The 24,020-nt window shown below is 42.1% G+C and overlaps 1 protein-coding gene across 1 annotated transcript in view; it reads right to left on the reverse strand.

Annotated features, from left to right (window-relative positions):
• LOC110491896 (TAR DNA-binding protein 43) overlaps positions 1-19,380 on the reverse strand; it is a 35,092-nt gene extending 15,712 nt beyond the window's left edge. Inside the window, exon 1 of the mRNA XM_090201642.1 lies at positions 19,196-19,380. Within this exon, the coding sequence (XP_090057768.1) occupies positions 19,196-19,241 (46 nt within the window). The 5' untranslated portion in view covers positions 19,242-19,380. The remainder of the gene's footprint in view (positions 1-19,195) is intronic.
• Between the last annotated feature and the right edge of the window lie 4,640 nt (positions 19,381-24,020).

The following is a 24,020-nucleotide window of genomic DNA, read 5'->3' on the forward strand; positions in this document are numbered from 1 at the left end:
AGAAGAATAAGAGCACCACATTTAAGCTGCCCAGCAACACCTGTTGGGGTGGTGTTGTGATCATGTTTGACAGTCTCCTGGAGGGGAAGGAGTCTCTCCAAGAAATGTCCATATAACAGTCTGCCGATATGGACAGCCCCATCAAGAGGATCCTCCTGGATGATGTATTTTGGGGGAGAGTGGTGTGGTACCTTGGGAGGTCTTCCCCGGGGGGTGGTAATAGAGGGGAAGTACGTACTGCAACATTGGCTCCCTCTACTGGGAGTACATGAGCTGGGCACCCCGACACGGATGGCTCCAAGTGGAGGTAATTAGGGGAAAGTGCCACATCAAAGGAGCACTGTGGCACACCGTGGGAGAGAACCGGGCGAGAACGACACAGAGCTAACGCTGAAAAGAACGACTGAGTCAAACCTACGTGATTTTCTTTGTAATGTTTATTTTATGGCCAAGTAAAGTCGTGTTTGCTGACTAAAACCTCCCAGTGTCTGTAGTAATCTCTGCACGCTCAACCCAGCACCAAAACGGTTTACCACAGTGGTAAGCAGCCTGAAACTCATGAAACCTATAGCAGTAGCCATTGCACGGATTGAGGGAGACCATGTCACCCTGTCTGATGTTCAGACTCTGCTTGCAGATGTAAGAGAAGAAACCCGTACTGCCCTGCCCACTTCACTGTTGCTCCAAGCAGAGGAAACTGCAGTTCTGAAATACATCAAAAAGCGTGAAGACTTCTTCCTGAAGCCCATACACACCACAGCGTACATGTTGGACCCCAAGTATGCTGGCAAGAGCATCCTGTCTGGTGCAGAGATCAACAAGACCTATGGTGTCATCACTACCGTGTCTCGCCACCTTGGCCTGGATGAGGGCAAGGTGTTCTTGGCAGTCTGGCGAAGTACACTTCCAAGCAAGGGCTTTGAGATGGAAATGCAATATTCCCACTTCACTAAGGCGTGCCAACATATCTCATCAGCCACCTGGTGGAAGGGACTTTGTGGATCTGAGGCTCTTTCCCCTGTTGCCTCCATCATCCTCCAAATCCCACCAACATCAGCCACCTCAGCCACTGGTCCTTGTTTGGAAACACACACACCAAAGCACACAACAGACTGGCCAAGGGTTGAAAAATGGGTGGCCATCCGGGCAAAATTGAGGCTTTTTGAGCCTGACAACAAGCCATCCTCAGCAAGTGAAAATGAGGGCTCAGAGTCTGATGTTCAAGAGCTGCACATTGAGGAGGTCCAGGGAGAAGACATGGAAGCTTGAGAGGAAGACAATCAATGCTTTAGTTTCTAGACTATCATTTTACAGATGTATGTTGAAAATGTTTTTGGGAGATGTGATGGCTCATTCAATGTTCCCTTTCTTTTGTTGTTCAGCAAAATCATCCCATGTGAAGAGTCAGCTCATTTAATTAAAGTAAAATTCTTAACTACATTTGTATTTCTATTGGAAGGATTTAATCAATCATTTGCAATTATGTCTACTTATAAGGTAAAAGGTTTGTTTCTGTCTCCATATGATATGGTAAATACAGTGGGGCAAAAAAGTATTTAGTCAGCCACCAATTGTGCAAGTTCTCCTACTTAAAAAGATGAGAGAGGCCTGTAATTTTCATCATAGGTACACTTCAACTATGACAGACAAAATGAGAAAAAAAATCCAGAAAATCACATTGTAGGATTTTTAATGAATTTATTTGCAAATAGAATGAACAACAAGTCTGCTTCTCTAGAAACCTAACTGATGGAACTAACAACCAGGTTTAGTGGAAGGATGAAATAGTATGAATTTACTTATCAAAATAAACATCTCAATGACAACTTCATTTTTACCAGTGTGTGCTTGTTTTCTTCAAGAAGCAATGGGTATACAGTGCCTAGTTAAAATCTACACACCCTTGAACAGTTTTCACATTTGAGATGGACTCCTTTACTGTCCAGCCACACCAGCTCAGGCTCAGGGTGCCAGCCTTCAAATTCACATTTTGGGTATTGGGCGCACGGTGGTGGAAGGTGGAGACAGTCCATCAGAGAGGCTGAGAGTGGAAAGACATAATCTGCTGGCAGGAAGACAAACAAGACATGTACTGTCGAACACATCGCTTTACATGAGGTTCAAGTGATGAATGGGATCAGCTGGAAACACTAAATCATTCAACCTGTAGAATGTTGTTTAACATAATTATTATTATTTATTTTTTTAAATGTTAATTTTTTAAATTAAGTTTTCTTGTTTTTCAATCAACCAACAAAACACATTCCACATTCACAGATGTGACAGACTTAAAAACATATTTTTTAAATAACTAACAATAATAATAAAAATGAAAAAAAAACATGAAAAATTATTATCACAAAATTAAAAATTAAATATATATCTAAAAACTTGCAGCAGCACTTTCAAGGTTCTTATTAGCTATTTCCAGCCTTAGCTGAGACGACGAGCAAATAATTAGTGTTTACAGCACCTTACACAACATGTATCTGCTCATTTCCCTAATCACCCCATTCACTATGTCCAGTTTGAAATATAGTTGAATAGTGGAGACCAGCGTCTATCAAACCTGGGCTGTCTCTTGTGGAGGTCATAGGTGAGCTTTTCAAGAGGGAGAAGGTCAATCTGGTCAAATCACATTTTAAATGTAGGAGAAGTATTAGAGGCCACAATAGAAGAATACATTTCTTAGTAAAGTATGTAATAGTCATAAACACATTTTCTCTGTCAGGATCAAGAACAAAGTCCTGCTGGGCATTAAGAAGTTAGATACACGGGGTCATATCAAACTGTACATCTAGTATTTTCTGTGCAGCAGTATGTATAGATCTCTCTACAGCTCCAAAATACATGCATATAGGTTCCACTTTCAGAGGTACATCTTTTACAGTTAGGAGACATGTCTGTTTTCATTCTATGGAGTCTCATTGGAGTGTAATAACATTTGTACAAAAATGTGTAATTAGATTCTTTCATTTTTACATTAGTAGAGGAGCAGTATACCCTGTCGCAAACCTCCGCCCATAACTCATCACTGATAGTCAGACCAAGGTCCTTTTCCCAAATTATTTTTAAAGGAGTAAAGGAGGAGCCTCCTTTCTCAGAAAGGAGTCTATAGATATAAGATATTTTGCCTTTAATGGATTGTGCTGTGACAAGCAGGGTTTCAACTTCATTCAACTGAGTTCTAAACCTCCTCTTGGAAGTAAATGAGGAAATGATATATCTAATTTGAAGATATATTTGAATTCACTGCAGTGCTCTTGAAAGGATTTCTGTGTAGTGGTGTTCTGATGAAATAGGTCTGAAACGGTCCTGATTCCTAGAGTATGCCAAAGAGAAAAGTTGCTTTTGGCAAGTCTGGGTTGCATACTATAGGCGAGTGAGAACATATTTGGGAGGAAATACCCAGGTATTTCTTACAGTCCCTCCACGTTAGTAGGGTGCTGTAAATCACAAAGGTTTTGGCTATGTTGCCCACTTCACTAAAGTTATTAATGAATATAATTGAGCTATGGGGCAATGAACCACAGGATTGGGCTTCTTTCTGAATCCACGTTGACTCTTGTCTGTTTGTGATCCATGTTAGCATGTTGCGGATTTGGGCAGACCAGTAATACAATTGAAGGGAGGGAAGGGCAAGACCACCCTTAGATTCAGGTTTCGATAGAGTGGAAAACTTGATCCTAGGTTTTTTATTGCCCCATATACATTTGGTGATGCTTTGGTTAGTTGTTTTGCAAAAAGAAACTGGGAGATAGCATGGGAGCATCTGAAATAAATAGTTCAATCTAGGGAGGATGTTCATACGGGTGACATAAATTCTTCCTACTAAGCTAATTGGGAGGGAGATCCAGGTTTGGAGATCGTTCTTTATTCGATCCAGGAGTGGAAGATAATTTTCCTTGAAAAGGCTATTCAGATCTGGTGTTACGAAGATCCCAAGGTATTGAAACCCCTGTGTCTTCCATTGGAACATACATAGTGTCTTCATAGAGCTGGTGAGTGATTGAGAGGGCAAACAGTGGATTTGTTAACATTTATCTTATATCCTGAAAACTTGCCATACTGAGCAATTGTGTCTAAAATGGGAGGGATTTCTCAGGGTTGGATATGTAGAGCAAGACATAATCTGCGTAGTGCAAAATCTTGTGCTGCAGGCCGCCGGCAGAAACACCCATAATACTTGGATTGCTCCTTATCAACTCTACCAGAGGCTCCACCCCCAACAAGTAGAGCAGGGGGGACAGCGAGCACCCTTGTCTTGTGCCCCGTCCCAAAGGGAATCTATCAGAGTTCAGTCTGTTAGTAGTCACCATGGCATTTGGATGAGAGTATAGGGACGTAATCCATTTAATAAAGTTTGGGCCCATATTGAACTTTTCTAAGACTGAGAACAGAAAGCTCCACTCCATCCTGTTGAACGCCTTTTCAGCATCCAGTAAAGCCAGCAGGACAGGGGTCTTCTGTGCGTTTACTTGATCAATAATATCAAAAAGCCGGTGAATGTTATCAGAAGAGTACCTGTCCCTAATAAACCCAGTTTGGTCCGCTTTTATTATTTTGGGAAGAAGAGTGTTTAGTCTTTTAGCAAGCAATTTGGTAATTATTTTGTAGTCGAAATCCAACAAGCTTATGGGCCGGAAGGACGAGCAGGATAGAGGGTCCTTGTCTTTTTTGAGCAACACTGTAATGCGAGCTGTGTACATTAAGTCTGGAAGAACTCAGTTTTTGCTAAAATCCTCCAGCATTGGCATGAAAATAGGGCTAAGCTGTGGCCAAAAAGCTTTGTAGAACTCTCTGAATCCATCTGGGCCTGGGGACTTACTAGGTGGCATGGAGGTATTTGCCTCCAGGATCTCCTCAGGAGTGAAGGGGGAGTTGAGATCATCTTGGTCGGCCTCTGATAGTTTAGTTAGCGAGATTCCCTCTAGGAAGGAATGGAGTTCTGCCTCCATGTGTTTTCTCTCAGAGGTATATAGTTTGCAGTAAAAATAATGAAAAGTAAAATTTATCTTTTTTGGGTCATATGTGACCTCGTCCTCTGCTGTTCGGAGAGCCATGATTTTACGCTCTGACTGCTCTTTTTTTAATTGGTAAGCAAGCAATCTACTAGGCCTATTGCTATACTCATGGTATTTCTGGTTAGTAAATAAACTTTTTTTTTATCTCCCGAGTATAGTGCAAGTTCAGCTTTGGCTGCTTTAAGATGACTCCAGGAGGTGCTGTCTGGGGATTGTTTATGTACTTTTTCACAGCATTCCAGCTTCCTTTCAAGATCTAGCCTGGGTGCTAACATTGCTTTTTTCTTAGAGGAAGCATATGCAATTAGATGACCTCTTAGTGTGGCTTTGGCAGCGTCCCACATTGTGGCCGGAGAAACAGGAGAATCTTTGTTATCTTGTGTGTAGTTGTCTATCCATGTAGTTACCAATGTATGGAACACTTCGTTTGATAACATGGAGGTGTTGAATTTCCAGCTCTTTGACCTCGGGATGTTTTTGCAGAGGTCAAAGCGAAGGTGGACAAAGGCGTGATCTGAAAGTGCTATGGGTCCGATTGTACATGTGGCTGAATTTATGAAAATCTTTGTGATAAAAATGTAATCTATACGAGAGTAGGTGTTATGGACATTAGATTAGTATGTATAGTCCATAGATGAGCTATTAGTCTCTCTCCAGATATCTATCAGTCCCATCTCTTTAGTAAGAGAGTTCAACATCTTTGCAGATCTAGGATTTGTGGTGGGGACTTGAGATGATTTGTCTAGGGTTGGGTTGAGGGTACAATTAAAATCGCCAGCCAGTACTCCAAAGGAAACACAATGCTCATTGAACAGGGTTATCATTTTTGACATGAAAGCAGGAGTATCTGTGTTAGGGGCGTATATGTTAAAGATAGTAATTGGTTTCCCATACAGTGACCCAGTTATCAAAATAAATCTCCCCTCCAGATCAGATATGTTTTTGTCAATTATGAATGGAACATGCTTATGGATAAGTATGGCTGTACCTCTACTGTTTGATTTGAAAGATGAGAAATACACCTGTCCCACCCAAGCTCTGGGGAGTCTGGCATGTTCGGCATCACAGAGGTGTGTCTTGTTCCTTTTTTAGAGCACATAGTATCTTTTTCTGGTTTTTTGCATGACCTAGACCATGGCAGTTCCATGTCAATAGATTTTAGGTACTAGTCATTGTCATCGAACAGTAATCAAACTTTAGTGCAAGTCATCTCTGGGTAAAGGTAGATAATAGTTGCAGCTGCGTTCACATAAAAGGAAAATAAATGGTGTACATAAAATAACAATCTCTGAACACCCCAGCCGAGTTCCCAAACAACTCAACATATCCCATTGGATCTATTACCCCCCCCCCCCTCAGTCTGCGTTCAATTCTGCCTTCCGAAAAAGAAAAAACAAACGGGAACAGTTAGCAACGCACGTTTCCCTCTCCCCACCAAAGAAATGCCGCATCCTCTCCTCTCTGCCCCCCATTGAGTAAATGTCAACGTAGCCCCTGTCCAGACCACATTAAAAGAGGCAGAAAATAAAATCAATAGCCCAGCCTACAAATACCTCCCCCAAGGGACATTGGGAACCACAAGTTATTAATATCAACACAAAAAGAGGGAAATAAAAGTAGGCTAAAACCTTAATAGACCTAGGTTAGGTTATAGAGCCGATCCCTCTCAGCTAAAGGAAAATAAATATAGATTAGACGGCTATATTGACATTTAGCGGGGCGGGTGGGTCTTTGGATGTCGGCTATATGTTGTCTTACCTACTTTAGTAATAACAGTAATCGCATTTAGTCATTGGTCCATTTCTCATTGACCAGGATTGTTTTTCAAAAAAAATTTTGCCTCTTCGGGAGTTTTGAAGAGTCGCAGGGCTCCTTGGTGAAGAATCCAGAGCTCGTTTGGGTATTTTAATCCCCTGAAGAAGCCTCGGTTAATGAAGTGTTTCCTCACCTCGTCAAACTCTCGGCGTATTCCAGCTGACAGGTCCTGGTGTAAAGTGAGTTTGGCGTTTCCCACTGTGATGGTGTTGTTTTTCACCGCCTGTAGGACTCGTTCCTTGTTGGTGAATCTCAGGAAACGTATGGTGATTGGGTGCGGTGGTTGTCTGGCTGCTGGTGGGGGCTTCAGTGCTCAGTGGGCTCTCTCGAGTTCTATGGGCCTGTCGACGGACAGGTGGAGCCACTCGGGAAGTTTGTCTTGCAGGTAGCGGATCAGTGGCATGTTTCCCTCTTCTTTTTCACCCAGATTTAATGGAACACAATTATTACTTCATCCCCTGTTTTCCAGGTCCTCTGTTTTCTCTTCCAGATGCTCTATTTTCTTTTTAGCATATGCTATTGTTTCCATGGCGTCTGTCAGTAAGTTTTCCATGGATAGGATTCGCCCCTCTGCCTCATCCAGGCGCCCCGCGTTTATGGTTATCTTGTTGTTGATGTCAGGCAAATCGTTTTCCAGAATTGTCACCTTGCCCCCTATCGCACTGAGCTGAGAGTTAATGGCATCTAATTTAGTGTTGAGTTCCATACGTTGGGATCTCAGCTCAGAAAGGATGTCTTCGACAGAGTGCGAGGTTGGCATTTGTTGGGCCTCGGAGGGGGACGGGTCATCTTGCTCCTGGCTAATGGCGCTAGCTTTCTCTGAAGCTAGCTGCTTCTTGGGGGCTTTTTCCGCAGCTAGTGCTCAAGTCTGGGTAAAAATGTCACCTGTAATGTTGCCTTTTGTAGCCGCCATGACCTTTTGACTAAAGCTAAAGGAGTTTAAACTTGTGTTTTATTTTTTATAATATGTTTATTATTTTACAATAAAAAATCAAATAAAAAAGACAGCAATACTAACAATGACATTCATTGTACTGTTGAATGGGATGGCCAATTTAGAGGACAAAACTTAACTCACACATACACAAAATAAAACAAAATCCTATTAGGTGGTACATGTATAAGAAGACAGCATCTAATCATTACAAGCAGTGTAGTTAAGCCAAAAATAAATATTGAGTGGAGTACAGCACAGAGTAGCAGCAGATCGTCAACCCAGTTATGAAGCGGGACTAGACCATTTATCCAGTATCGGCTGCCATATTTTGTAAAACATTGGACTTCTATTGGAGGTATTGTATCGAATCTTTTCCATATGTATTACATTCCCTAAATCCCGTAACCACATTTCAAAGGTAGGTACAGTCTCCAGTTTCCAAAATTGCAATATGAGCCTTTTTGCTAATAGAGTACAAAGAGAGATAACCCTTCGTGGTTATTCCCATCAACTGTACCAAACAGAGCGGTCAATGGGTCTGGGGCTAGAACTCTATCAAAGGCTCTAGATAAGTAATCAAAAATGAGAGCCCAGTAAACATGTAACTTAGGACATGTCCAGAATAAGTAGGTCAACGTCCCCTCATCCTGCTTGCACCTCTCACACAGTGGTGAGGTGTCTGGGAATATTTTATGCAGTTTTACTTTTGAGTAATGTAACCTGTGTATCACCTTAAACTGTACAAGGTTGTGTCTGGCATTCACTGAACTGTGGTTTATATTCCTGAGAGCTTCTACCCAGTCTTCATCTGAGATTTCTGACCCAAGTTCTTGTTCCCAAGCCTTTTTAATGGTGTCTGTGGATACCTCTATGTGGGCCTGTAGCACATCATACAGTCTAGAGACCGACCCTTTTGAATGGGGTTTGACAAGGATCAAACTATCTAATGTAGGACTATTTGGCTTCATGCCATACTGTGGGACATGTGTCCTTACGAAATTCCTGATTTGGAGGTATCTGAAAAAATGTGTTGTTGGCATGTTGAACTTTCCCTGTAATTGTTGAAATGAAGCTAACTGACCATCTACAGTGCCTTGCGAAAGTATTCGGCCCCCTTGAACTTTGCGACCTTTTGCCACATTTCAGGCTTCAAACATAAAGATATAAAACTGTATTTTTTTGTGAAGAATCAACAACAAGTGGGACACAATCATGAAGTGGAACGACATTTATTGGATATTTCAAACTTTTTTAACAAATCAAAAACTGAAAAATTGGGCGTGCAAAATTATTCAGCCCCCTTAAGTTAATACTTTGTAGCGCCACCTTTTGCTGCGATTACAGCTGTAAGTCGCTTGGGGTATGTCTCTATCAGTTTTGCACATCGAGAGACTGACATTTTTTCCCATTCCTCCTTGCAAAACAGCTCGAGCTCAGTGAGGTTGGATGGAGAGCATTTGTGAACAGCAGTTTTCAGTTCTTTCCACAGATTCTCGATTGGATTCAGGTCTGGACTTTGACTTGGCCATTCTAACACCTGGATATGTTTATTTTTGAACCATTCCATTGTAGATTTTGCTTTATGTTTTGGATCATTGTCTTGTTGGAAGACAAATCTCCGTCCCAGTCTCAGGTCTTTTGCAGACTCCATCAGGTTTTCTTCCAGAATGGTCCTGTATTTGGCTCCATCCATCTTCCCATCAATTTTAACCATCTTCCCTGTCCCTGCTGAAGAAAAGCAGGCCCAAACCATGATGCTGCCACCACCATGTTTGACAGTGGGGATGGTGTGTTCAGCTGTGTTGCTTTTACGCCAAACATAACGTTTTGCATTGTTGCCAAAAAGTTCAATTTTGGTTTCATCTGACCAGAGCACCTTCTTCCACATGTTTGGTGTGTCTCCCAGGTGGCTTGTGGCAAACTTTAAACGACACTTTTTATGGATATCTTGAAGAAATGTCTTTCTTCTTGCCAATCTTCCATAAAGGCCAGATTTGTGCAATATACGACTGATTGTTGTCCTATGGACAGAGTCTCCCACCTCAGCTGTAGATCTCTGCAGTTCATCCAGAGTGATCATGGGCCTCTTGGCTGCATCTCTGATCAGTCTTCTCCTTGTATGAGCTGAAAGTTTAGAGGGACGGCCAGGTCTTGGTAGATTTGCAGTGGTCTGATACTCCTTCCATTTTCAATATTATCGCTTGCACAGTGCTCCTTGGGATGTTTAAAGCTTGTGAAATCTTTTTGTATCCAAATCCGGCTTTAAACTTCTTCACAACAGTATCTCGGACCTGGCTGGTGTGTTCCTTGTTCTTCATGATGCCCTCTGCGCTTTTAACGGACCTCTGAGACTATCACAGTGCAGGTGCATTTATACGGAGACTTGATTACACACAGGTGGATTGTATTTATCATCATTAGTCATTTAGGTCAACATTGGATCATTCAGATATCCTCACTGAACTTCTGGAGAGAGTTTGCTGCACTGAAAGTAAAGGGGCTGAATAATTTTGCACGCCCAATTTTTCAGTTTTTGATTTGTTAAAAAAGTTTGAAATATCCAATAAATGTCGTTCCACTTCATAATTGTGTCCCACTTGTTGTTGATTCTTCACAAAAAAATACAGTTTTATATCTTTATGTTTGAAGCCTGAAATGTGGCAAAAGGTCGCAAAGTTCAAGGGGGCCGAATACTTTCGCAAGGCACTGTATGTATAGATTACCAATTGTTGTGAGCCCCTTCTCCCTCCACTATGAAAACACCACATCATCCAATGCGGGGTGGAAAGCATGATTCAGGCAAATCGGGCTGTCAATGTATACAGTGGTTATGTTAAGAAAATACCTAATCTGTTTCCAGATCCTAAGCATATGACAAATGACTGGGTTAGAGTCATAAGTAGATTTTTTCACATATGGTGGCCTATTAACAAGTGCAGGGAGTGAGGAACGTTGACAGGAGGCCTGCTCAATCAAAAGCCATGCAGGCATATCCTTCTGTCTCATCTCAGGTAAACTTTCCCTCCAGAAAGACACAATGTTCAGATTAGCAGCCCAATAATACAGTTTAAAGTGAGGAAGGCCAAAGCCCCCCTCTATTTTGTTCTTGCATAAATGCTTCTTTGAAATTCTGACTGCCTTGTTATCCCATAAAAATTGAGTTACTATTGAATCCAGTTTCTTAAAACAGCTTTGTGGTATGAAATTGGGTAGACATTGGAAGAGGTAAAGAAACCTGGGTAGGACAACCATTTTAATAGCGTTTATACGACCAACCAAGGAGATAGGCAGAGTTTTCCAAAAATCTATATTTTGTTTAAGCTGATATATTTTCATGTCCCAATTCGATTTCAATAGCTGATCAAGGTCTCTTGTCACTACAATGCCAAGGCTTGTGAACTTGTCCATCACTGTTCTAAATGGGGTAGATTGCAGAAATTGCATATCCACAGGCCGTGATATTGGCATCAACTCACTTTTTGGACAGTTTATCTTGTTGCCAGAGAAGGAGCCAAATGTGTTGATCAAGTTAAGTAAGGGTGGAATAGAAGTTTTAAAAGAACATCGTCTGCATATAGGGACATTTTGTGCTGTGTGTCCTTTATTTTAACAGAAGCTATATCGGCACATGCCCAAATGCGAGTAGCAAGGGGTTCCATGGCTATAGCGAAGAGAGCAGGCGAAATAGGGCACCCCTGTCGGCACCCCTTGAACAAGCGGAATGACTGCGACATTTCTTGATTGGTTACCACGGACGCCATTGGGTGTGCATAAATAATTCTTATCCAATTAATAAATTCCTTTCCGAACCCGAAGTGCTCCAGAACCGACATCATATACTTACACTCAATCCGGTCAAACGCCTTCTCTGCATCAAGAGCTATTACCACTGCCTCAACCTTATGATCGTGATACATTACGTTGAAAAGGCGTCTCAAATTGTAGTATATATGTCGGCCCGGGATAAAACCTGTCTGGTCAGGGTGTATGATGTCGGAAATGAATGTTTTCAATCGGTTTGCCAATATCTTTGTCAACACCTTGTTTTCTATGGGGAGTAACGACACGGGGCGATAAGACGACATCTCCATGGAATCTCTATCTTTTTTCAAGATCAGTGCTATTGTAGCCTCATACAGTGTTAGCGGGAGTTTGGCATTTTCTCTGGATTGTTTAAACATTCGCAACATAAGTGGAGATAGACTGGCGCAGTACTTCTTATAGAATTCTATTACATATCCATCGGGCCCAGGGGCCTTGCTGTTTGGAAATTGTGCCGTCGCTGTGTTAATTTCCTCTAAAGTTATCCCTGCATCAAGTGCAGCAGCTGCCCCACTGTCTAGTTTAGGAAGTTCACATTCAGCGAGAAAGCGTTCCATAGTTTGTGGATCAGTAGCATCGCATTTTGATTGGTATAGCTCTGAGTAAAACTGCGCAAAGCATTTACTAATATCCTGCGGATCTGTTACTATTTTACCCTTCTTGTCTTTTATTTTGTGAATAGTTCTAGATGCCTGTACATGCCTTAATTAACTGTCTTGCTAATAATTTATGTGGTTTGTCACCCAGTTCAAAATAACTTTTTTTGCATTCTAGCAAGTAAAGAGCCCACCCGTTTCGAAAGGATGGTATTGTATTCATATTTTAACTTTGTGATCTTCTTAGGAATTCGTCCTAAAAACGTTCTCCTGTTCCCCTAACTCTCTTTCAATTTCTCTCAGCCTAGTATTGGCGCGTTTCTTCCTCTCTGATGTATAAGAAATAATGTAACCTCTAATCACAGCCTTTAGAGATTCCCAAAGGGTGGAGTCGTCAACATCCCCCGTGTCGTTAGTTCCGAGGAAAAAGGCAATCCGCTCCTTCAAATACTGACAAAAAGCCTCATCTTTCAGCAGGTATGCGTCTAAGCGCCACGGTCGCCGACCTATCGACATATTGTCGAGTTTCAGCACCATGGATACAGGAGAGTGGTCCGTAATTAGAATAGGGTGATAGGTAACAGACTCAGCTGCTGAAATTAGTTTGGAGTCCAACAAAAATAGTAAATTCTGGAATATGATTTATGAACTGATGAAAAGAAAGAGTAATCCCTGTCTGTTGGGTGCGTCAGTCTCCAAATACCGACAATGTTAAGGTTTGTCATCAATGTATTTAGACAGACACTGGCATTTGATTGTTGAAGTGATCTTGATAGCTGTTTATCTAAAAGAGGATCTAACGTACAGTTAAAGTCCCCTCCAACAGTAACACTTGTATCCGAGATATTTGGTATGTCCTTAAAAACCCTTTGAAAAAATAATGGATCATCGAAGTTGGGTCCATATAAATTGACCAAGGTTACTGGTTTCGAATTCAGTGTACCAGCCACAATAATATACGGACCATTAGGATCTGAAATCGAGGATGAGTAAACAAAAGGAATGTTTTTCCTTAATCAGGATTGCTACCCCTCTCGCTTTTGCATCAAAGTTAGACTGGTATATCTGACCGATCCAGCCGACTCGTAGCTTGGCCTGAGCGGAGCGTTTAATATGAGTTTCTTGAAGAAACACTATGTCAGCACCCAGTGATTTAAGATGAGAAAAAACCTTAGCTCGTTTCACCACATGCCCTAAGCCATTACAGTTCCAGCTGACTATCTTTATTCCACCTGGTCTACTCTGTGCTCTGTCACTATGTGGCATTTCTTATTTTAGAGCAAATTGTTGCTGTCATACAAAACTCAGAAGAAAAACGTCCCGCCGCGCGGGAGCTTGTCATGCCACCTGTACTAATAATAAACGTGAACATAAAACACATACCCCATCCCCCCTCCCGTCCCTTTACTGAGTGACTTCCCCAAACGAAACACTTCTTGACTAACACACAAACCTTAGGGTGTCTAGACATACAGCTTGAACTAACTCGTCGTCTATAGATGCTCCGCATACACGCTAATATTAAATAACACTTAACACTTATCTCTCACGTTAGGGGTGAGTGGCACTAAAACATGATGTGCCAAACAATGCTATATTAGCCACAACATCTCACCAATCGTAAGTCCCAATTTCTGATCTTCTAATCGAAAAGACATAGGCCGGAAATCCAAACACATTCCTGGCCTGTATTTGGTCATTTAGCCGGCTGACACAGCCGTTCTGTATCCTCAGCCAGGGAGCTTGCTTGTCAAGAACAGATCGGCCTCTTTTGGGTTGTCAAACGTACGTGTTGATCCTTCGACTGTCACCTTAAACCGGGCTGGGAAGAGGAATCCATATTGGATGTTGGCCGCCCTGCATTTGTTGCGTACCTCATCATACTCTTTCCGTTGGTTCCTCACCTCCAAGGTAAGATCTGGGTAGAAAGCCACCCTGGCTCCGTTGAAGTTAAGTGGGGACTTTTGACTAGCCAGCTTGAGGATGAGATCACTGGTCTGGGGATAGTGCAGCCATACAATGAATGGCCTTGGTGGCCCGCCCTTGGCCGGCTTCATTGCCTGAGATCTGTGTGCACGGTCGATCAGGATGGCCGTTTTGAAGTGTTCACTCCCCAGCAATGCCTGTATCAGCTCCGAGACAAATTCAGTGGGTTTCCCTTTCTCAGTGTCGTCCTGGATGCCACATATTCGGATGTTCTGGCGTCTTGAATGCGACTCGAGCATTTCCAGTCGGGCTTTCAGGGTTTTGTTGTCATTTTTTAACGTTGCGCACTGTTTCTCTATGTCCTGTAGCCTGGCCTCGTGATCGACTGTTGTCTGCTCAACCTCATGCACCCTTCTCTGAGTTGCCTTCACAGTTTCAGCCAAAGTCCCAATACACTTTGAGATATCAGCCAGCCTTGTGTCCACCTTCTTGCTTAGTGAGTTTATGGCAGCCAGTATGTCACTTTGCGTAAGCTCTGTGGGGAACTCTTGGAAGCTAGCCTCTTCAGCTAACTCCTTGTGGGTTGGCGACGTTAAAATTGGTTCGTTGTCTATCTCATTCAAATTATCTTGTTTAGCGCTCCCTTTTTTGGTGCCTTTTCACTTTGTCATATTTGTTTGAAATTATAGGTCGTGAGAGGTTAAGATAAATACGAATTTGTTTCAAAATGGAGCGGAGCTCTAGCAAAGCACGTCTACTCCATAGCACGCTCTCTAGCGCCCCCTCAAGGAGTTTAAACTTGAAGTGGAGGTAAGATTAAGAATTGGAAACTACTTGTGAGGAGCTCTTAGTTCATGCGGCCATCTCGTTCAAGGGTCACGTGATCCCCCATATATTTTATATTTGAGATTTGAGATTCTTCGAAGTAGCCATCCTGTTCCTTGATGACCGCTTTGCAAACTCCAGATGAGGTAGTCATCTGGAATGCATTTCAATTAACAGGTGTACCTTCTAAAAAGTTAATGTGTGGAATTTCTTTCCTTCTTAAAGGGTTTGAGCCAATAGGTTGTGTTGTGACAAGGTAGGGATGGTTTACAGAAGATATCCCTATTTGGTAAAAGACCAAGTCGATATTATGACAAGAACAGCTCAAATAAGCAAAGAGAAACAACAGTCCATCGTTACTTAAGACATGAAGGTCAGTCAATACAGAACATTTCAAGAACTTTGAAAGTTTCTTCTAGTGTAGTTGCAAAAACCATGAAGCTCTCTGATGAAACTGGCTCTCATAAGGACTGCCACAGGAAAAGAAGACCCAGAGTTACCTCTGCTGCAGAGGATAAGTTCAGTAGAGTTAACTGCACCACAGATTGGAGCCTGTGAGTGAATTAGGCCTTCATGGTCAAATTGCTCCATTGAAACCACTACTAAAGGACGGACACCAATAATAAGAAGATACTTGCTTGGGCCAAGATACATGAGCAATGGACCTTAGACTGGTGGAAATCTGTCCTTTGGTCTGATGAGTCCAAATTTGAGATTTTTGCCTTTCAATGTGTGTGTAAAGAATCCATGGTGTTTAGTTGGGTCTACTCTTCATTATAAAACTATTTGTTGATTGGTTTAAAATCCATCAGAAGCTGCTTTCAATTCATGGTGGCTCTGAATAAGTCTTGAAGGAGACAGAGCTTGTTTTGTGACATTTCCGGTCACAACTTGCAGACTTGTTTACGTGCTGCTGTGCGTTTTGTTGCTAACCTTACTCTGCTCCCTGACAACTTTAAGGTTTTTACTTTTTAATTTCCGTTTATATTTTTTGTTTTTCCCTCACTCAACTTTTTTTCATTCAACTTTATCACTCCGGGCACTTTATCTGGACATGGTTCGTCAAGACCTCCAACAGCCGAAGCTAAGTAGTAACATTAACATGATGCCTTCTAATTGCAGTCGCTGTACTCATAATATACAGGAGAACGATCGCCTTACGGCGAGGATAGCTGTGCTGCAAGCCCAGCTTCAGATGCAATCGTTAGGCAAGGGTAATTTCAGTGTAGGAAAGGATGAAACAGCGTCTGTGCCACCAGTAAGTACAGATAGTAACGTTAGTATAAATCCCCTCACACGGTCCCCGCAGCCGGACAACTTTCTCATGGCTTCTGGAGGGAAATGCTGTAGGAATGCTCGGTGTCGCTCATTCGGCCGACAGAAACATTCAACCGGTTCTCCCCATTAAGCAGCGAGTCGGAAGGTCTGCCTACCCATCTGAGAGACGCAGACTCGGTCTCAACCTTTAAGTCTTTATTGAAGACTCATCTCTTCAGTAGGTCTTATGATTTAGTGTAGTCTGGCCCAGGAGTGTGAAGGTGAACGGGAAAGGCACTGGAGCAACGAACTGCCCTTGCTGTCTCTGCCTAGCCGGTTCCCCTCTCTCCACTGGGATTCTCTACCTCCCTATTACAGGGGCCGAGTCACTGGCTTACTGGTGCTCTTCCATGACGTCCTTGGGAGGGGTGCGTCACTTGAGTGGGTTGAGTCACTGATGTGGTCTTCCTGTCTGGGTTGGCCCCCCCTCCTTCGGTTGTGCCGTGGCAGAGATCTTTGTGGGCTCTTCTCGGCCTTGTCTCAGGATGGTAAGTTGGTGGTTGAAGATATCCCTCTAGTTGTGTGGGGGCTGTGCTTTGGCAAAGTGGGTGGGGTTATATCCTGCCTGTTTGGCCCTGTCCGGGGGTATCATCGGATGGGGCCACAGTGTCTCCTGATCCCTCCTGTCTCAGCCTCCAGTATTTATGCTGCAGTAGTTTATGTGTCGGGGGGCTCGGATCAGTCTGTTATATCTGGAGTATTTCTCCAGTGTCCTGTGTGAATTTAAGTATGATCTCTCTAATTCTTTCTTTCTTTCTCTCTCTCGGGGGACCTGAGCCCTAGGACCATGCCTCAGGACTACCTGGCATGATGACTCCTTGCTGTCCCCAGTCCACGTGGCCGTGCTGCTGCTCCAGTTTCAACTGTTCTGCCTGCGGCTATGGAACCCTGACCTGTTCCACGGACGTGCTACCTGTCCCAGACCTGCTGTTTTCAACTCTCTAGAGACAGCAGGAGTGGTAGAGATACTCTTAATGATCGGCTATGAAAAGCCAACTGACATTTACTCCTGAGGTGCTGACCTGTTGCACCCCCGACAACTACTGTGATTATTATTATTTGACCATGCTGGTCATTTATGAACATTTGAACATCTTGGCCATGTTCTGTTATAATCTCCACCCGGCACAGCCAGAAGAGGACTGGCCACCCCACATATGCTCTCTCTAATTCTCTCTTTCTTTCTCTCTCTCGGAGGACCTGAGCCCTAGGACCATGCCCCAGGACTACCTGACATGATGACTCCTTGCTGTCCCCAGTCCACCTGACCGTGCTGCTGCTCCAGTTTCAACTGCTCTGCCTTATTATTATTTGACCATGCTGGTCATTTATGAACATTTTAACATCTTGGCCATGTTCTTTTATAATCTCCACCCGGCACAGCCAGAAGAGGACTGGCCACCCCACATAGCCTGGTTCCTCTCTAGGTTTCTTCCTAGGTTTTGGCCTTTCTAGGGAGTTTTTCCTAGCCACCGTGCTTCTACACCTGCATTGCTTGCTGTTTGGAGTTTTAGGCTGGGTATCTGTACAGCACTTTGAGATATCAGCTGATGTACGAAGGGCTATATAAATAAATTTGATTTGAAATTTGATTTGAGGTAGCCATCAGACCTGGGTTCTGTATTTGTTACACTTAATTGAGCTTGCCGAGCACAGTAGAACCAATGGAATAGCACCAAATGTGCAAACCATGCCCATCTGGTTCTCCAGATTGAATTGATGAATACACCTGAAGTCGTAAAATGTCTAACTAGTAATTTGTTATGCTAACTATCTAGCAAGAGGTTGCATAGCAACAGCATCAACTTCCGGTTGACAGGTGAAGAGCTAGTACACGCGACTGAAAGCATACTGTTCGTTTACAGGTTGGAACAACGTATTTCGTATGTTTTTGCGGTCCTTTTTTGGAACCCTATAAGCTTAAATGTTGCGGCATCCTGCAGCACATCTTGCGTGGTTCCGCATAATTCTATGGCACGTTATTTAAGTGTCAGCCAAGACGCAATTTACCACAATCTGCCACCATCTACCACAAACGGTGGCTCCATAAGCTCAAAACTTTCAAAAGTAAGAACCACTGTACATCTGACAACGTTATCAGATGTAACATTTTACTGGTTGTCTCAGATAAAAAAAATACTACTACTTTGTTCTCCTGTACCTCTTCTCCCTGCCTGTTTGTTCTTCTAGATTCTCCCCTTCCATCTATGTCCCCATCTGTGGCAAATCCACCCATGTCTCCTTTTCCGAACATTTTCCACCAAAAAATGTGTACAGTCTTGTAGGTAGACTCATCACTGATCCTTTCACCTTCATCCATCTCATACGTACTCTCATCTGGGCTACCTGCACAGCCTACCTCAGTACAGATGTGCAGATCCACCAACCAAATGCACCACTACATTCACTTCCGAAACCGAATGTTTTGATCGAACACAACATTTAAAAAATAATAATAATTCAATGTCCAATTGTTTTCTACAGCAAAGCTGGCTTACCTTACGTATTCACTACTGCACTTGTTTATTGCAATTGAATGGTAAAAACACATCCAAGAAACACCCACATCAAACCACACACCCAAGACAATTCTTGTTTGTCTTCAGTCATGGCCGCTAGCATTTCTTAATAACCTCTTAGGGATAGTGAGACGCTAGCGTCTCAAGTGGCCAATAGCCTCGCCAAATTCAAATAAAACGCGATAAAACTCAAACTTTCATTAAATCACACATGCAGGGTACTCAATTAAAGCTACACTCGTTGTGAATCCAGCCAACATGTCAGATTTAAAAAATGCTTTACGGCGAAAGCATGAGAAGCTATTATCTGATAGCATGCACCCCCACTGAACCACCTGAACGAGTTGTAAACAAAATAATTAGCGTAGCCGGCGCTACACAAAACGCTGAAATAAAATATAAAACATGCATTACCTTTGACGAGCTTCTTTGTTGGCACTCCAATATGTCCCATAAACATCACAATTGGTCCTTTTTTTCAATTAATTCCATCCATGTATACCCAAAATGTCCATTTATAAAGCAGGTTTGATCCGGAAAAAAACAGCTTTCCAAAACACAACGTCACTACAAAACATTTCAAAAGTTGCCTATAAACTTTGCCAAAATATTTCAAACTACTTTTGTAATACAACTTTAGGTATTTTTAAACATTAATAATCGATCAAATTGTAGACGGGGCAAACTGTATTCGATAGAGAAAGTAAACAAAACATGCTCCTTTTTCCCTCTTGCGTAACTATCAAAAGTGTAACGTTGTTCCAGGAAGTGCCTCTTCTTCGTTTCACCAATGATTAACTTCAACCCAATTCCAAGTCGTAGGAACTGTAAAATGGGCGCTATCTAATTTCCCTTGGCAAAGACAACTGGGGGAACTGTCAGAGGGAAACATTTTTTTTAATCTGAACAGTTTTTCCTTGGGGTTTTGCCTGCTACATAAGTTATGTTATAGTCACAGACATGATTGAACCAGTTTGACTTCAGAGTGTTTTCTATCCACACCTACTAATCATATATTATATATATATTCCTGGCATGAGTAGCAGGAAGTTGAAATTGTGCACGCTATTTATCAAAAAGTGGAAATGCTGCCCCCTATCTCTAAGAAGTTTTAATGAGCATTGATGAAAAACAAGAGCTGTGCTCGAATACCCATACTAACATACTGTATACTACATACCTAATGAGTATATACTGCATACTATATATTATTAGTTCATTTTAGTATACTGTAAACAAACAGTATGCTTTCAATTGCGCGTACTAGCTTTTCACCTGTCTACCGGAAGTTGATGCTGTTGCTATGCAACCTCTTGCCAGCTATCTAGCATAACAAATGACTAGTTACACATTATACGACTTCAGGTGTGTTCTTAAATTTAATCAGGAGTTCCAGAATGCGCTCATGAATTCAGAGCGTTGTCAGATTGTCTGTTTGTAAATTCAGAGCAGAGTAGACAGCCAGAGCGAATTTACGAAAGCACCCGAATGTCCATTGAGAACGCACAATGACTATACCATTTAGCTAAGCTCAGAATGACGGGAATAATCACGTCAAACATTGGGTAGTTAGTTAGATAGCCTATAGTTATTATATTGTCAAGTTTGATCTAGAAGTAGCCAACTAACGTTAGGTATCTAGCTAACAACATACCGGTACATACTGCTGTACTGATACGCTATGTGGTTCGTAAGACCAGTGTAGCTAACACATTTCCGGCCAATATAACGTGTAAGTCAACTTATTTAAAAAGTAATTACTTTATTACATTGATCAACATTTTCTTAATATTTGTCATAATTAGTTAAAGCAATGAATTTGTATCCGCTCTCGTTGTACTTCGACTGCATATTTTCTACCATTTTCAACAAATCTGGAAACGATGTGAAGCCACGCCCATTTTCTGAAGAATTGCATTATTGGCCCTAAAGTACGGAAATAGTGTCCTCTTCGTGTATTCCTCATATTTTGGCGAATTTAGTACGACATCCTGGAACATTTGGCATACTAAATATATCCATAGTATTTTTTTATTTCTATTTTATTTCACCTTCATTTAACCAGTTAGGCTAGTTGAGAACAAGCTCTCATTTACAACTGCAACCTGGCCAAGATAAAGCAAAGCAGTTCGACACATACAACAACACAGAGTTACAGATGGAATAAACAAACATACAGTCAATAATACAGTAGAAAAAGTCTATATACAGTGTGTGCAAATAAGGAAAGGATAAGGGAGGTAAGGCAATAAATAGGCCATGGTGGCGAAGTAATTACAATATAGCAATTAAACACTAGAATGATAGATGTGCAGAAGATGAATGTGCAAGTAGAGATACTGGGGTGCAAAGGAGCAAGATAAATAAATAAATACAGCAAGGGGATGAGGTAGTTGGATGGGCTATTTACAGATGGGCTGTGTACAGGTGCAGTGATCAGTGAGCTGCCCTGACAGCTGGTGCTTAAAGCTTAGTGAGGGAGATCTGAGTCTCCAGCTTCAGTGATTTTTGCAGTTCGTTCCAGTCATTGGCAGCAGAGAACTGGAAGTAAAGGCTGCAAAAGGAAAAATTGGCTTTGGGGGTGACCAGTGAGATTTACCTGTTGGAGCGTGTGCTCTGGGTGGGTGCTGCTATGGTGACCAGTGAGCTGACATAAGGCGGGGCTTTACCTAGCAGAGACTTGTAGATGACCTGGAGCCAGTGGGTTTGGCGACGAGTATGAAGCGAGGGCCAGCCAACGAGAGCGTATAGGTTGCAGTGGTGGGTAGTAAATGGGGCTTTTGGATTGGAGATGCTTAATGTGAGTCTGGAAGGAGAGTTTACAGTCTAACCAGACACTTAGGTATTTGTAGTCCACATATTCCAAGTCAGAACCGTCCAGAGTAGTGATGCTGCACGGGCGGACAGGTGCGGGCAGCGATCGGTTGAAGAGCATGCATTTAGTTTTACTTGCATATAAGAGCAGTTGGAGGCCACGGAAGGAGAGTTGTATAGCATTGAAGCTCATCTGGAGGTTAGTTAACACAGTGTCCAAAGAAGGGCCAGAGGTATACAGGTATACTATGATATATTTATACAGGTATACTATGACCAATAAGCATACTAAATACTCAATTCATGTCACAAACAGTACAGTTAGTGCGAGTATTCGAACACAGCTAAGGCCAAATCAGGAAGTGCAGTCACCTTTTAATCCTGAATGACAATTGTCTTGCCTCATAGAGATAGATACATCTTCTTAGGGCTGATCGATATGACAACAGCCAGTGAAAGTGCAGGGCGCCAAATTCAAAAGAACAGAAATCTCATAATTAAAATTCCTCAGACATACAAGTATTTCACACCATTTGAAAGATACACTTCTTGTTAATCCCACCACAGTGCCCGATTTCAAATAGGCTTTACGGCGAAAGCACCACAAACGATTATGTTAGGTCAGAGCCAAGTCACAGAAAAACACAGTCATTTTTCCAGCCAAACAGAGGAGTCACAAAAATCAGAAATAGAGATAAAATGAATCACTAACCTTTGATGATCTTCATCAGATGACACTCGTAGGACTTAATGTTACACAATACATGCATGTTTTGTTCGATAAAGTTAATATTTATGTCAAAAGAATCTCAGTATACGTTGGAGCGTTATGTTCAGTAGTTCCAAAAACTTCCGGTGATTTTGCAGAGAGCCACATCAATTTACAGAAATACTCATAATAAATGTTGATGAAAATAAAATTGTTATGCACAGAATTAAAGATATACTTCTGCTTAATGCAACCGCTGTGTCAGATTTCAAAAAACCTTTACGGAAAAAACAAACCATGCAATAATCTGAGTACGGCGCTCAGAGCCCAAACAAGCCAAAAAGATATCCACCATATTGTGCAGTGAACAGAAGTCAGAAATAACATGATAAATATTCACTTACCTTTGATGATCTTCATCAGAATGCACTCCCAGGAATCCCAGTTCCACAATAAATGTTTGTTTTGTTCGATAATGTCCATCATTTATGTCCAAATAGCTACTTTTGTTAGCGAGTTTTGTAAACAAATCCAATCTCACGAAGTGTGTTCATTAGGAGCAGACGAAATGTCAAAAAGTTCCGTTACAGTCCGTAGAAACATGTCAAACGATGTATAGAATCAATCTTTAGGATGTTGTTCAAATAAATCTTCAATAATGTTCCAACCGGAGAATTCCTTTGTCTGTAGAATTGCGATGGAACAGAGCTCGCTCTCATGTGAACGAGCGTCACGAGCTCAAGGCATTCTGCCAGACTTCTGACTCATTCCCCTCTCATTCGCCCTCACCTCACAGTAGAAGCATCAAACAAGGTTCTAAAGACTGTTGACATCTAGTGGAAGCCTGTTGACATCTAGGAAGTGCAACATGACCAATATCCCACTGTGTCTTCAATAGGGAATCAGTTGAAAAATGACCAACCTCAGATTTCCCACTTCCTGGTTGGATTTTTTTCTCAGGTTTTTGCCTGCCATATGTGTTCTGTTATACTCACAGACATCATTCAAACGGTTTTAGAAACTTCAGAGTGTGCATATCTTAGCTTCTGGGACTGAGTAGCAGGCAGTTTACTCTGGGCACCTTTGGACAACTTATTCAGCCAAGCTACTCAATACTGCCCCCAGCCATAAGAAGATAAAAGACTCATCTATGCATCTGTGCCAATATAGTGTCTGTGACAGCATGGGCAGCGCCATTGAGGCTATCTTCATATTAAAGTAGTAACATTTCTTCTTCACAATTGTCTGAGCCCTTCTGATGACCTGATGGGACATGACTTCAACAGGGTCACCAGTAGGGCTCAGCCAATGAAGTTGGTAGTCCCACCCAGTTGATTACATTCAAATTGTGAAAGTGCATGCAAATGCAGCATTTTGGCCATTAGAGGCCAATATCTTTCTCTCTGTCTGGGCTACAATTGTAGACGGTTGGGTAATTATGCGTTTCACCTGTGAAAGGCTGTTGTGCTGCTAATGAGGGAGTTCTATTAACCTGAGCCGAGACGCACCGGTCCATGGCCCCTGACATGAATGGATAAAAGCGGTGAGGGCGGAGCACCCTTCTAAAATTGAACAGTAGCCTTACATTTAGGGTTTTGTCCTAACACTACACAGCTGATTCAGATTAACAAAGCTGGATGATTATTTGAATCAGCTTTGTAGGGCTAGGGGAATAAAAAGAAAATGTGCAGCCCTTTGGGGTTCAGGTGACTGAGT

This window comes from Oncorhynchus mykiss, chromosome 16 (assembly GCF_057628025.1).
Source record: "Oncorhynchus mykiss isolate SJ-2025 chromosome 16, ASM5762802v1, whole genome shotgun sequence".
Taxonomy (NCBI): Eukaryota; Metazoa; Chordata; class Actinopteri; order Salmoniformes; family Salmonidae; genus Oncorhynchus; species Oncorhynchus mykiss.